Raw genomic sequence first — 16,113 nt, forward strand, 5'->3', positions numbered from 1 at the left:
TTGAAACCAGGCTCTGATACCAATTGATGGTTTCAGTGGCTAAGAGAAGGGGGGTTAAATCTTAGCCCCCTTTTTGCTTGATTACGTTTTCTGGTCTTTGAGGAGACTTTTCTGTTTTTGTCTCATCCCTAGCCACGAGACTTTTTATTTTTGTCTCGTCACTTGACACGAGATATTTTTGGTTTTAGCTCCTGTGTAATAGAAACAGAAATGGAGTAGTAGAGAAAGAAGATTACACCCAGATATATCCTGGTTCAGCTGCTAAGGCAATGCAGCCTACATCCAGTCTCCATCACAACTATGATGGAATTTCACTATAATCATCCTGATTACAAACTATAAAGTGCTAACCGAACTTACAAGGGGATTCCCACAGAATCATGAAACACAACATAGATGAACAAAGGAACTCTAAGGCATCTATGGCTTTTTTTCTTTTAATTTTGCACTCTCTGTCTTTTTCCACTCTATGGCTTTTTCATACAAACCTCACTGTTTGCCTTTTTCCATGAGACTCAAGACATGACAAAATTAAACAGAAAAATACTAAATAGAAAACATTGAAGGAGAAGAAAATCTGTAAGTTTAGGTAGCTATGAGACTTCTGTGCCTTGCACTCTCACACTTTCTCCTTGAATCAAACCGTGACTGTTCACCCTTTTTATAGAGAAGAGAAGCCTTCACAGTTGAAACAAAAACCAAGCTTAACTTCTTTTCCTTCAAAACAGAACCGGTTCGGCCACAGAGAGAGAAGAGGTAACTCATGCAAAACCCAACATGCAAATACCTCTAGTTCTTCTTTGGTCATCACTCTTCAACAATTCGAGCGCTCCATCCTTGGCTTGCTCTCCAAGATGGATTTCTAGCTCTTGATGCTTCTCGATGATGATGGCTTCATATAGAAGAAGGAAAGATGAGAGAGAATGTAAAGTTAAAGTAAAAGCAATTAGTTGAAATAAAACAAATTAATGTGATTGCTTTTACTTCCCTTGCTTGAGTGGCGTGCTGCATTAATCAAATCAATCATGTCACTCATACTCTCTCACTTATATTTCCAATGCTTAGCAAATTAAAATTTGAAATCCATCCCAAAGTGAGAAATGGAATCCGTTGTAAACATAGAGCCAATTTGCTTTCTTTCGTTATGATTCGTACCAAGCATTGGATCTTTAGCAACAATTTTAATTTGGGCTTGTAGCAATGATAAAGTAAACTGGCCCAAATGATGAAATATTTCAGCCATCATTCATATGCCATAAATTGAGATCCGTTGGAATGCTTGAGGCAAATGATAACATTTGCTTTCCTGATGGATTTTTGAATCAAGCAATGGATCACTTAGCATAGATCATAATTGGGTTTGGAGCAACAAAATTCATTCTGGCCCGAGTGATATATCTCCCATTCAGCCATAAGAAACTAACTTCATATTAATGCTGAATATTTTAACATTGGGCTAGCAACATTTTCTTTTTATTTTCGGCCCAATTAAAATTCTGCATCACAAAATTATTAATTAACATATGTTAGATGAAAAATAAATTAATAATTTTGTAATTAAATATTTTAATAATGTTTGTTCATCATCAAAATTAAATTAGAGTTTTTCAAACTCATTAGAATAAATATGAAGTTATCTGTCTTTTCAAATTCGAGAATAAATGTTAGTCATCTAATCATCACTCTTAGCGTAAAGAGCACACCAAATACTACCAAAGAAACAAAGGAATAAATATTCCAGAATAGAAATATAAATAATGTTAAGATTGATCCCTTGGTCATGAATGTTAGTTTTTTTTTTTGGAGTTTATCCTCTCCTCATATTTGGTACCTAATTAAATTTAGGGTAACAAATAGTAATTTTGACTTTAAAAACGGTTATAATGTTAATAGAGGATGATCTCAAATCTTGATTTTTATATTGTTTGAATTTATTTTCATAAATATAAAACTAAATAGTAATGCAAAATATTAAAAATAAATTAATAATGGTTGGTCTTTTATTTTGTACATTTAGATTAAATAAGACTCAATGGAAGATAAAAGTAATATAACAATAATGGTGGTGTTGTTCTTCTGCGCAAAGAACGAAAATAAAGCAAATAAACTAATAGAATAAAAAATTTGAAATCATCATAATATTTTATTGTGTGCAATTATTTGGTGACATTATAAATCAAATGGAAGAAATTTATAGTTTTACATAAAGTCAAAGTCAAAAAAAAATGAATGATAATTTTATAATGATAAAAATCTTGTAAAATAGAGCACAAGAACTATAATTTTTGAAAATATATAATAAATTGTCATTTTAGTTTGATATCACCTAAATAGATGAAAATTTGTTGATCATAGTTTGAGCATATGATTTTGTTAAATTTTTGAAAAAGAGCATTGTTCACTTTGGTTTCAAGAGAGTTTGGATGATAAATTTATGTGACAACAATATAGAGAAAAATAGAGATATAGAACTATGCATGTGTAGCGTATATATGTATTTGATTCTGAAAAATATTAAAAATTCTATAAGCTTTCAATATGAAAGTGATGTGAAAAAGATAAAAATAGCAATTTGTCTTGACATTAATCAAGTTATATATCACATTATTGAATTAAATATGATATTAAAAATTGATATAATAAATCTATAAAAAATTACAGTATATTATGTAAAACTAAAAAAGTTTAAAGTAAAAAAATATACTTTAAAATTGATCATTGTAGAAAAGAAATAATTGTAAAAAATATATCTTAAAGTGAATAATGATATAATTTAATGATAAGAGTTATTTGACCAAGACAATTGTGTAGAAGATACTTTTTCACTTGAGAATAATTTTTCATAGCATGGATATACACAACTAGAAAATGGATTAATACAGACAGATTTACAGAAGGATTTAGTCTTTATTACAGACGGATTTTTGGTTACCGACGGATTTTGTCCCTCTGTAAAAGCCCCGTAGGAAATTATTTACCGACGGATTTTTTTCCGTCGAAAAATTACCGACGGATTTTTACGATTTACCGACGGATTTTCCCTCTGTAAATTCTCCCTCCATTTCTTGAAGGCGACAAACTTACAGACGGATTTTTCGTCTGTAATTACAGGCGGATTTTCAGACGGATTTTCCGTCTGTAATTACAGGCGGATTTTCAGACGGATTTTTCGTCTGTAATTACAGACGAATTTTTCGACGAATTTTCCGTCTGTAATTACAGACGGATTTTTAGACAGATTTTTCCGTTCGTAATTTAAGCTTTGGAAAATCATGATTACAGACAGAAAATTCGTCTGTAAATCCGTCTGTAAGGTAAAATAGAATTTTTTTTTACTTTTTTCTAATTACAAAATAAACTTATTTTCATACAAAATAAATATAAATTTAATACAAATTTTTATCTAATGTGTATTCAAATATTTATAATATTTAAAAAAATAAACAAATTCATCGTATTATCAAACTAAAAGAAAAGTACTATAAACAAACAAGTCAATATAATTCAAAATATAAACAAAGTGTATTGATACATCAACTATAATAATAAGCAACAAACCTACATCAACAAAGTCTATTGAGTAAATTAAAAGTTGTTAATGGGTATCCAAAGGGCTCTAAATGATTTTCCTCATACTAGTAAATTAAAAGACCTATGTTGCAAGCAACTCCTATTCAATTTCCTAACTTATTTGAACAATTTTCGCTGCTCTATAATTAATAGATGAAGTTGGTGAAGGAGATCCTGTGTTAATTCCACTTATCTCATCTGCAAAATTCTTCACTTGCTCTTTCTGCTGCTGCTTCTTCTTCATCATCACTACTTTCCTCACAAGAAAACTTTGCCTTTTTGTTCCTCAATAAAAATGCCCAGAGTGAGAACATAGACCTTATCACAAACTTTTGGGTAAACTTCATCATCATATGCAAAATCCCATGTTAAAGTGAACTGCATTTATTGAACTAATCACAAACTTTTGGGTAAATTTTTATCTTAACTTACAGATTAAAATAATCTGACATCAGACTAATAAAGACTCTACTCAATTAACTGGTCGAGAAAATTAGTGCAGTGATGGTATCAGAAAGATAATTGTGTTCCCAGGACAACTCTATTGTTCATCAAGATATGACACTTGGTGAAGAACAGAGTCATACTAGTGGCTGGTGTTCTCTCACAGTTTCTTTTCCTTGGTGTTTGATTAGCCTGAACATAAGACAGAAAATATTATAATTTAATCTTTAATTTTGTGAAATCAATTTAAAAAGAAAAATAAACCATTGGCAACATGGTCAACCAAATGCATGAAAAAAATTACTAATTGCAACATTAAATAGAAAAATGCATGAAAAAAATGGGCAACATTAATAGAAAATCAAATTAAATAAAATCAAATATGTATTAGCACATCAAAGCAGCAAATGCTTGATAAAAACTAATCTCAGCAAAAACTGAAACTATTTTAGAAAGGTACTGATTGTTTGGACCCAAAAGTTCACTGTCAGACCTACAGGTAAACAAAAATAAGAATTAGAACAAAAAGAGTAAATGCGGGACTGCATTAGGAAACTAAAAAGGAAAATTTGAGTTCCTTACCTTTCAACCATGGAACAAAGTTGATCATGGACAACTTTGGCCTCAATCAAATCACCTTTTATTGGCAAATAGTTCAACCATCCAGGAATCACCTGTAAACTAAAGCAAGAATGAATATTCATTGTTGAACTAAAGCTTTCAACAGTGTGACTTGAAGAATTCAGGAATATTCCAAAAATTATATGGTCAGAGATTGCTGCTATCACACAGATCCTACATTTTAGAGCCATCACTACAATTCAGTGCAGCTAAAACTTAGAAAACAGAAAAGTATAAACAGTTACATATACTTCAAGTATGATCTAGTACCCAAATCAAAATGCTAAATGACCAGCTCAATAATAAAAATGCAGTTAATATCAACAGAAAAACTAATTAGAGAAGAGAAGTGACAGCTTCTGGGAGGAACATACCCACATAGGTGTCAAATATGATGACAGTTCATCGAAGAAAGGTAAGAAGGAGGCTTTGAAGGTTTTAATCAAAGTTCCCAATATCTCTCCCACCTGGGACACATAAATGTTTTGAAAGGATGACCAAAGAATTGATCTGTACAAACATAATACAAAGACAGTAGCCCAGCAATCAACATAACTTGGATTTTTTAAAAACGAATTTAAACAACTAACTTGATCAAAAACTTCTCCCTCTTGTTCATTTTCCTCTTTAATCAGCTCACTCTCTTCAGCATCAAAATCTTTAACTTTGGTCCTCTCTGCCCTCTCTCTTTTTCTACTTGAACTAGCTGTGATCACTTGTTTTATCTCGTCAACAATGGACCTGACCTGGCTTTCATCCAAAAGCATCCCAAAAATCTGAAGTACACAAAAAGATCAGAACACATACTGGATTGAGGCTACACAGGAATTACTCTTTCCTTGTAATAATTTGATCATAAAATAAATAAGTGACAACAAAAAGGGTATTCAAAAGGAAGCAAGCAATAGGTATTCAGAACAAGATTGCAAATAAAAGTTTTTCTTTTTTTATTTTACAGATAGTGGCTACAAAATTAGGTGGCTGCAAAATTAAAGAATAATACATAAAATAATAAATATTTGTATTTTTATGTAAAGTAGTAAATATATAATTTTTTTATTTATTTAAAAAGAAGGCAACTATGACACCAACGTAATTTTATATAAAATTAATAAATTAAAATAATAATGATGATATGATGAAACATGAAAGTAGAGAGTGAAGATGTGTTAAAAGCTTTTTCATGTGCTGAGGTCAGGGGCGTGTGTGGTCCTTAATTTTTGCTTCCTTTCCTTCTCCAATTTGCTATGTCAAAACCCTTTGCTTCTACAATTCATTGTTTCTTAATCACTAATACAACCATTTATAAATAAAAACTACCATTAAGTAAAGCTAATTATATGTAAATCACACACTCAATAGCACTATTACATCATCTACATAGAAAAAGGGTTATGAAGATAGATCCAATGCAAGCAGTGAAGCAACAAAACTTGAACATGTTCAGCCAATTAGAGCTTGATATCTTCATGGTAACTAACAATAAATGTATGCAGAAAAGTTATTAGTTCTGTTATAACTATCCTAACTTCTTATCTCTGTAACAAACTATACAAAGAAAATGGATTAAGCAAATAGAGAATTTTAAGACTTCCTTCAACAAGTAAGCAACCATATTGTTTATAACTACTTACTTCTGAGTCCTGCAAGTATTATCACTGAGTCCACTGATTTTGAACTCAAGATTATTAACCTTGATTCTGAGGTTTTTCAGCACACTTTTTGCCTGAAAGTAAACAAAAAGAAAGCATCACAGTTCAATAAACATAAAAATCAGAACCTTGTTACAATTAAAATAAAGATCTGGATGCTTCACATTCTGATTCTCACAAAGGAAGTCCAGTACAGGGCCAGGCTTTACAACCATAGTAGTTGACACATCTTTAAAAGAAGATAAGAATAAATGGTGTCAATTCAAAAACACAAGGAAACAGAATTTTCCATGCATGTACCTTTAAAATCTTACCAAGATAAGGAGGAGTGACGGGTAGTACATAACATACTATCTTTGTGAAGAATGAGTGGACACTTACAGCCAAGGACCAGAGGGACAAAGACACAACATCACCAAATTATTTGGAAAGGATTCATCTAATTGAGGGAAATGGACACTTACAGCTGAAGAATCTTCCAAGTGAGGGAGAGCTAACAGCTTCAACAAGTGCAGAAGACAACTTCGAGAACCGGATGGTTGATCTTACAAGCTATATAGTGGAATCTTCTACTAGTATTAGTGGCTCAAAAGATGGATCGACAACATCAGAATCAACTTGTGACTATGTCAACCCTGCCAAAAAAATATATATAGGCACATCAGCGTTGAGAGACACAAAGCCATGGCTCATTCTTTGAATCCAAAGCAAGCTCAACCTATAGAGGCCCCAAATCACAGCATAAGTTCTAATCTAGCATAAACTTAAAAATTAGACAGCAGGTGCAAAGAGTGTTTCTCAAGCCATCACATGTCCACATTTGCTATTAATTATCTACAATTATTCCATTAAAAATTGAAACATCTAAAAGCTTAATTATTAAAAGGGTTATAATTATAAAATGTTCCAATTTGCTGACCTGATATATATTGTGTTAGTCTATTATGTGTTCTATTTCATCAATGAAAAGTTATCACAGTACATAGTGGAGCCATATCTATATCCTTACTTTGTAAGATAGTGATGATGAAATAAATACATGCTCAATAATTATATGACACACCCACATTAGTGGCATTACTACCCTATATGCAAAATATGTGTGACATACATTATCCTTTTAAGATTTGGAAATTAAAGATATATAACACACCCGTTTAGCCTTAACAAGAATCCAAAGCCATATGTTCATCAAAAAACATGAAAAGAAAAGAATCCAAAGCCATATAATGAGAGCTAATGGATGATTAGAGGGGGTGTGTTTATTAAAAAATAAATTAAAAAAATCACCTTTTTAATATTTGTAAAAATTTAATGAAATTACCAACTCTTAAAACAAAAACTAAATCATTTTTCAGTATTTTTGAAAAAATAGAATGATTTCTGATTAAATTAAAATTGATTTTCAACTTTTTTCTAAAAATTTTTCATCAGTATTTCACAATTATTACACTGCCAGTTCATCAACTTTAACTACTTGTTTCTCCAACTTAAACTATAAACTCTGACAAGCTTTATTTTCAATGTATGTTTCAAATTATTCAGTATCACTAGAAAGAGTTTTATCCAACTAATATCATTAACTAAAGTTTATCTGGACAATTCATAGAAATAAAAAATAAAAAGAGAAAATTAATAGTTAAAAGAAGCAGAGATGAATGAAAGAGTTTGAAGTACCTTCCAACATTTGCTCTTTGTAGTTGATTGTGTTGGAAGAAAGAAGTGTTGTGAAGCTTTGAAAAAACTGAAGATTTAGTAGTAGTAGCAAATGAATAAGGTAAAGCCATGATTAGTTTATGCAGAGTTATCTTTATTTTCTTCTAAGAACAAAAGGAGTAATTGAATCTAAGAACAAAAGGAGTAATTGAAGGGCAGGACAATCTGTTTGGGAGCAAATTAGATATTTGTATGGTTCATATTTGAGAAAGCCACTCAAAAGATAACATAAAAGAATAAAATATTGAAAAATATATTATTACTCTTTTTTTTCTTAACAAACGTAGATATACATGTATAATCCCCTGTTGTCACACTGGAAACTGCAGAAATTGATATTTGATGGATCCTCAAATTGATATTTAAAAGACAAAAATCATGAAACCATATAAGCACACATAAACACACCTAAGCATGATCAAAATGAACAGCAAAACCCAGCTAGGCATTTTTTGATTCACTCAGTAATAAGCATACATATACTCCAAATCCAACACTTGAGATTAAATGAATGAAACAGGACATGGGTGGACTTATTAATAAAATTAACAGATCCTCCATTTCTCCATTGCCAATTATTTATTCTTTCACACTGTAAGTACTTCAAACCAGTATCAGTCACACTGTTGTAACTTGTAATGATAATTAATATCATGAACTTTTGATCAATTATTTAAATATTTTTCATTAAAGAGAATATAAAATCATTCAAGCCAAGCAAGCCTTTTCATTATAATGATAACATTTGAAAGCCGACTTGCATGCAACAGGAAACAACTTATTAAGAGCATGCTGAGGAAAAACCCAGAACATAGAGCATGCTGAGATTCATCCGATTGAGGGAAATGGACACTTACAGCTGAGGAATCTTCCAAGTGAGGGAGAGCTAACAGCTTCAACAAGTGCAGAAGACAACCTCGAGAACCGGATGGTTGATCTTACAACATCAGAATCAACAACCTCGAGAGAGTAATGAGCAAAAGAAGCTTCAGCTGAAGAAAAATACAAAATACAAACGAATAGAAAAGTTAGGGTTTGCAATCTACTAGCTGCGCGAAGGGAATCTGACAAAGAAAGCGTTGATCTGGAACGAAAAAAAGCTCAGAATCCGACGGCGACGGATCTTCTACGGTGGCGGTGGAGGCTGTGTCTGTGTAGCGGCTGCGGTGGCTGCGCCGCTGAGGGGCGCCGCAGCGGCGGCGACAGCAGAGGATGTCACATCTTCAACAGAGAGAGAAGGCAGGGAGTAATCCAAAGAAAACGTGAAAAAGTGATGGAGGCTGTCACATCTTCAACGGATCTTCTACGGTGGCGGTGGAGGCTGTGTCTGTGTAGCGGCTGCGGTGGCTGCGCCGCTGAGGGGCTGCGAGGCTGTGGGGGTTGCGGGGAGCTGCGAGGGCTGATGCGGGGGCTGCATGGCTGCAGTGGCGGCAGAGACTGCGGTGGCTGTGGGCGGCGGGGTGCAGGGCGAAGTTGGCGAGTGAATGGAGTGAATGGCGAATGAATGGTGTGAATGCGAGTGAATGGGTTAGTCTTCAACTAGGGTTTTCAATGTTTCCGATGGATTTCATTTAAATTACAGACGGATTTTTCGTCTGTAATAATTTAATAAAATGTGTATCTGGTCTACTTAATTACAGACGGAAAATTCGTCTGTAACCATTCCACGGAAAAAAAATTAATTTTTCCGACGAAATTATAGACGGATTCTCTTTTCCGTCTGTAATTTATGCTAATCTATTTTTTTTGTTTTCCGACAAAAAATCCCTCTGAAATTCCGTCTGTATTTCAGTGGGATAAAATCCGTCGGAAATATTTTTCAATCATGATATAGTCTTTCCAAACACAGCAACTTTCATTATTAAGAACTAAAGGAACTGCCAAAAATAGATCCAACATAAATCATTTTATCAAGGTAAGTCAAATGTATTATAAACACAGTAAACACACATTTTACCAAGATAAACACACATCAAATAATGGCAGTAATCAGGATAAACCGAATGCATTATCAAACATCATAAAGCAAATGCATTATTAGCATGCATTATCTTCAATCATCAACAGAGGTGATCATGAACTCTCAAAGAGAGTTTCATCCCCTGTTTTCCAGTTTCAATTTTGAAATCATTTTCCTCTCCCTTTTGGCATCAAGGGGCACCTGCAAAGGAAAGTATTGGCAGCACAACAAAATATCCATAATAAAATGCCAAATGTGTGTCAAAGTGTCTTAGTGCAGTGAGTATCAAGTCTTGCCTCTACAAAATAAGATTGAGCCTAAAGATGCCAATATCAAATGAAAACAAAGAAATAGTCATCAATCGTCTGAAAGATTGAACTCTGAGTCAGAATCTTCTTCTTTATCCTCTGTCCCCATCTCATTCTCAAAGCTTTGAACCATGAAGCCCACCCTTTTGTGACATTTCTTCCAGGCCTTTTCACTTTCATATGCTAACTTCCGGGCAGCCTTGTGGGATTGAACCATTAAATTTGACATGTTGAGGAATTCATTAAGAACTTCCCTGATTGATGCAGTCACTTTGGAAGGTTCAGGGGGACGACTCTCAAGATCGCTGAGTGACGGCTCGGAGGGCATTGAGCGCTTACTTTTCTTACCCGAAACTCCTCCTCCTTTAATCATCGAAACCTTGTTCTCAACAGCCTCATTAGATAAATCAACCTTAAAATACTCAAAGATACATGTGAGGAACATTCCATAAGAAGGATTAGCCTTTTTAGTACTTTTAACTGCTTCCCACATATGACGTATCATAATATAAGCAAATGAAATTGGAGAAGAAGTAACAAGGGCAAAGAGAATAATAGAGTCAGAAACTATTACTCTGTGATGAGAACCACTTTGTGGAGTGAGGATGTGAGTGATGATCCGGTGTAATAGTGAGTTCTCAGGACCGAGTGCTCAATGGGTTGGGATTAATCCATCTAATCCAGAAAGATTTGCACATATGTGTTGCAAGACAGTTTGCTGTGCGACTCCAACCTGATCATCCCATTTATCAATCATGTAAACTTTTGGTCCTTCATCCACGTATCCAAGAGCAGCACTTATGGTTTGAGGATTGAGAGTCATGTAAACACGCTTGACGTAAGAATGAATTGAGCCATCTATCAAATGCATGTTCGCATAGAATTTCCGGACCAGCCCCGGGTAAACAAGTTTCTGGATGTGAACCAATGGGGTCCACTTCAGGACATCGAACAGAGAAGAAAATTTTATTCCTTTGGTGGCCAAATTTTCAAGATTCACCAAGTATGATGGGCAGAGATGACGTTTCAGCAAAACTTCTTTGTGGAATTCGTAGAAGGCACAAGAGTAGAACCGATATGGATATAAATGTGAGTGGGTTTTGTGAAATTTGTTCTTGAATTCTAGTGATTCCAAATTTGCAGGTTCTCTAGTATCATGTAACACAAAACTTTTCGTCTTCTGAGAGCTTTTTCTGGATGCATGTGGAGTGGATTTTTTTGTGTGGTGATGGAGGGGGTGAGGTGTGTGATTCCTCTTCATCTTCTTCAACACTCGGTTGCTTGTTCTTTCCTGTCTTTCCTCTCCCTGAAATTTTCCGAGCAATGACTTTCCGACGCATAGTTTCGGTCTTTTTGGAGGGAGGTGTATGAGTAAAAGAGGGTGTAGAATGAAGATGGATATGGGTGTGAGTTTGAGGTGATGAAAAAGGTTGACCTTTTGGAATGGGGGTTCGGCCACTTCTTCTAAGTGCCGTTTTCTTTTTCATGGTGAAGGGAAAGAATGGGGATGGAAGATGAAGTGATGCCCGAAGGTGTGGTGAGTGGAGGGAGGTTAGAGGGCATTAAATGTTGATTGGAAAGAGATAATGGAGGAAGTTAATGACTATTATAGCGCAGTTATTAACCAAGGGGTTTCCCTTTTATTTGAAATAAATTGAAAGGTGGTTTCCTAGAATCAAGGGATTAGATGGAGAGATGGATTTGATTTGACAATAACCACTTCCAAAAAGATTTGATAAGACAACAAAAACATTTTGATCCTCATAAAATGAGGAACCAACAAAAGGTCAAGGTGGGGTCAAAGAAATTTTGCCATAAAAGATAAATTCTGTGGGGCCCATAAAAGATAAATTCTGCGCAGCCTCCCCCTTGATTATAGCTTCTCCAACACGCTTGTATTTTTATCTCGTCCATACCTACGAGACAAAACTGAGCAGAGTCAAAATTTCACAAATTCTCAATAGAACTTAAATCAAATATTCCCAAGCTTTTTCTTAGTGAACAGAATCTGTCTTCACAGAGGGATTTTGTAAAAATGTCAGCAAGTTGATCTTCATATTTTACAAATTAAACGGATTTCACAAATTGAATATCAATACTACTTTTTTGCACATGTTCTCTAATAAAATGATATTTGATCTCAATGTGCTTTGTTCTTGAGTGCAAAACAGAATTTTTGAAATATTTATAGCACTCATGTTATCACAAAATAATGGTATACTATTGATCTTTAATTTGTAATCTTCCAACTGCGTTTTTAACCAAATTAATTGTGAGCAACAAGCAGAAGCGGATATGTATTCAGCTTCAGCTGTGAATAGAGCTACTGTGGCTTGTTTTTTGCTTGACCACATGTTGAGTGAGCTTCCAAGGAAGCAACACATGCCGGAGGTGCTCCTTCTATCCACTCTATCTCTTGCATAATCTGCATCACAAAACCCTACATCCGGATGAGGTACTAGTGTCCAAACCTCATTCTTGTCGAATTGAGCAAGCTCTTCTTGCATGGCTTTCACCCATGATGGATCTTCAAGAGCTTGTTTGACATTGTTGGGCTCCATTTGTGACAAGAGTGCAAAGTTTCTTGGTTCGGATTGTCTTTTGGTTGAGGATCTTGTTGTCACTCCTTGGGAGGGATCACCAATGATGAAGTCATGAGGATAACCCCTCATAAACTTCCATTCTCTAGGCTTCCTTTGTGGTGTTGAGCTATGATGAGTTTCTGTTGGTCTCACTATTTTAGTTTCTCATGCTGGCTCAGGAGACAAAATGGAAATGTCTCCTCTAATCTGACGAGACAAATCTGGACTGGCAGATTCTTCAATTTGGGCAGACTTGGGATTTTCTTTGCTTGTTCCAGCTCCTTCACAATCTGAATCATTATCTATCACAGTACTGGGAATTAAATTAGAATCACAAAAAGTAACATGTATGGATTCCTCCATGGTCCTATGTTCTTTGAGATAAATCCCATAGGCCTTGCTAGTGGTGGAATATCCAACAAACATTCCCTCATATGATTTTGGATCAAATTTACCAGTATTTTCTTTGTTGTTTAGCACAAAACATTTGCATCCAAAAACATGAAAGGTTGAAAAAGCATGGAAAGCATCATTTTTATGAGCAAGAAAAAGTACCCAACCAAATCTAGAGTAATCATCTACCACTACCAAACCATAGTGTTTACCTCCTAGACTTTGTGTTCTAGTTGGACCAAAAAGATCAATGTGTAACATCTCTAATGGCCTTTTGGTTGAAATTTCATCTTTTGGTTTAAAAGAGGATTTAACTTGTTTGCCTAATTGACAAGCATCACAAGTAAGATCCTTATCAAATTTGATTTTAGGAATTCCTCTAACCAGATTTTTCTTTACTAGCTTAGAAATTTGGTAAATGCTACCATGATCCAACTTTCTATGCCATAGCCATTTTTTGGATTCAAGAGATGTAAAACATGTTACAATTTATTCTTTCAAGTCCTCAAGAGTTAATCCATACACATTGTTGCATCTTTTAGTTTCAAAAAGAATATCCCCAGTTTTTTCACAAACAACCAAGCACACAAATTTTCTAAAAATTACTTCAAATCCTAAATCACACAATTGACTTACACTAAGTAAATTGTGTTTCAAACCATTTACAAGAAGAACATCATTTATACAAGATGAAAAGCTTTTACTAACTTTTCCAACGGCCACTATCTTTTCTTTTCCATCATCACCGAAAGTGACAAGTCCTCCATCGTATTCATCAAGCTTTATGAAGAAGGTTGTCTTTCCGGTCATATGCCTAGAGCATTTGCTGTCCATGTACCACATATTTTCCTTCCTCTTGGATGCTAGGCACACCTACAAAATAAGCTCAAGTGACCTTATGTATCTAAATTTTCTTGGATCCTTTCACGTTAAACCATCTCCTATGTCCCAAATCATTGTAATAAAAAATAACCCTTGTGTCATTGGATGAAGAAGCTCTATCTTTAAAAGAAGGTTTCTTATCAGATTTATAAAACCCCAAACCAGCTTTATCAAAGAGTGGTTTTTGACTAGCCAATATTTGATTTAGATTTGCAGAACTTTGAGTAAATTTGGCTAAGTCATTTTCAAGACTTTTAACTTTTTTCAGCAACTCTTCATTTTCCTTAAAACAGTTTACATATGCAACTACCGAGTGATCACTTTCACAACTTCTAAGTTGAGCTTTCAACTGCTTATTTTCTTCTACAAGATCACAAGCAGTTTTGGCCTCCCTCACTTTTTCTTTAAGAAAACTATTTTCAGCTTTAAGAATGATAATTTGTTGTTCAAGATCTTGATTTTCAAGTAGAAAACATCTTATTTTTTCAGAAAGGTGATCTATCATAAGATGAAGGTCTTTAGTGTCAGGATTTTGAAAGAATACCTGATCTACATGATTTGCCATGAGACAAGGCTGTGACTTGGTCTTAGATTCATCATCACTGTCTGAGTCATTTTCCAAGTCTTCCCATGATGCCATTAGACCCTTCTTCTTCCCTCCTTTTTCTTCCCTTCTTTCTTCAACTTGGGACAATCAGATTTGAAATGCCATATTTTCTTGCAATTGTAACAGATTACTTTGCTAAGGTCCTTCTTCATCTTCCTTGAGCTGCTGCCTTTGCCTCTGAGTTTCACCATTTTCATTTTCCTGAATTTTTTGGCAAACAACACAAATTCATTTTCAGAGGAGTTATCACTGGATTCATCATCCAGGGGGTTAGTTACGAAAGAAAAAGAAATTCCTTTCTTTTTTGACTCTTTTTTCAAATAAGTGTTTTCAAAAGCAAGAAGGTTTCCTCTCAAATCATCAAGTGTCATGGAATCAAGGTTACTGCTCTCAGAAATAATTAAAGCTTTTGTTTCCCACTCTTTAGCGAGACATCTCAACACTCTTCTCACAAGCACAGAATCAGAATGTGTTATTCCCATAGCATCCAAGCCAACAATGATGGTGTTAAACCGTTCAAACAATTCATCAATGGATTCTCCTTCCTTCATTGTAAACATTTCATACTCCCTGTTTAACATGTCTATCCGAGTCTTCTTTACAATGGTGGTTCCTTCATGAGTGATTTGCAATTTATCCAGATTTCCTTTGCCGTTGTGCATCGTGATACCCGTCGGTACTCCTCAAAACTGATATCATAGTTGAGTAGATTTACAGCCTTGACATTTAGCTCTACTTTCTTTCTATCTTCTTCGGTCCAGCTTGCTTCCGGTTTAAGAGTGACTACTCCTTCAGCACTTGTGTTAATTGGAAATTGAGGACCCTCCATGATAATCTTCCATAGTTTGTAGTCTACTGCTTGCACAAAGATCTGCATTCTCTCCTTTCAATAGGTATAGTTTTTCCCATTGAAAAGAGGCGGTCTGTTGCTTGACTGTCCTTCTGTAAGGTTGTATGACACCAGATTTGAGCCACTTCTTTCTGCCATGAGGATCTTTTCTCCAAGCTGCAAAGCTTGATCTCTTTGAAACCAGGCTCTGATACCAATTGATGGTTTCAGTGGCTAAGAGAAGGGGGGGTTAAATCTTAGCCCCCTTTTTGCTTGATTACGTTTTCTGGTCTTTGAGGAGACTTTTCTGTTTCTGTCTCATCCCTAGCCACGAGACTTTTTGTTTTTGTCTCGTCACTTGACACGAGATATTTTTGGTTTTAGCTCCTGTGTAATAGAAACAGAAATGGAGTAGTAGAGAAAGAAGATTACACCCAGATATATCCTGGTTCAGCTGCTAAGGCAATGCAGCCTACATCTAGTCTCCATCACAACTAGGATGGAATTTCACTATAATCATCCTGATTACAAACTATAAAGTGCTAACCC

At 34.6% G+C, this 16,113-nt stretch overlaps 1 protein-coding gene and 1 long non-coding RNA gene across 5 annotated transcripts; both read right to left on the reverse strand.

Annotated features, from left to right (window-relative positions):
• Positions 1–3,528: 3,528 nt before the first annotated feature.
• LOC127742404 (uncharacterized) lies at positions 3,529–6,429 on the reverse strand. Of its 4 annotated transcripts, none has more exons than XR_008003629.1 (5): positions 6,270–6,429; positions 5,226–5,411; positions 5,010–5,102; positions 4,597–4,695; positions 3,529–4,507 (listed from the first exon to the last, which is right to left on the reverse strand). XR_008003629.1 is itself a non-coding variant. In XM_052254985.1 (5 exons), exons 2-5 carry the CDS (start codon positions 5,400–5,402, stop codon positions 4,402–4,404), a joined length of 468 nt encoding a protein of 155 aa, XP_052110945.1. In that variant the 5' UTR covers positions 5,403–5,411; positions 6,270–6,429; the 3' UTR covers positions 3,530–4,401. The 4 variants fall into 4 exon arrangements, 3 of the variants coding, with proteins under 3 accessions (XP_052110944.1, XP_052110943.1, XP_052110945.1); XM_052254985.1 differs by having other exon boundaries at positions 3,530–4,507; positions 4,597–4,688; XM_052254984.1 differs by having other exon boundaries at positions 3,529–4,206; positions 4,597–4,688; positions 5,010–5,411.
• Positions 6,430–7,647: 1,218 nt separating this feature from the next.
• Positions 7,648–9,190, reverse strand: LOC127742405 (uncharacterized). Its single transcript, XR_008003630.1, has 3 exons — positions 9,050–9,190; positions 8,861–8,963; positions 7,648–8,031 (listed from the first exon to the last, which is right to left on the reverse strand). It is a non-coding gene; the product is annotated as an uncharacterized LOC127742405 (long non-coding RNA).
• Positions 9,191–16,113: the final 6,923 nt, after the last annotated feature.

Source organism: Arachis duranensis, chromosome 10 (assembly GCF_000817695.3).
Source record: "Arachis duranensis cultivar V14167 chromosome 10, aradu.V14167.gnm2.J7QH, whole genome shotgun sequence".
Lineage (NCBI taxonomy): Eukaryota > Viridiplantae > Streptophyta > Magnoliopsida > Fabales > Fabaceae > Arachis > Arachis duranensis.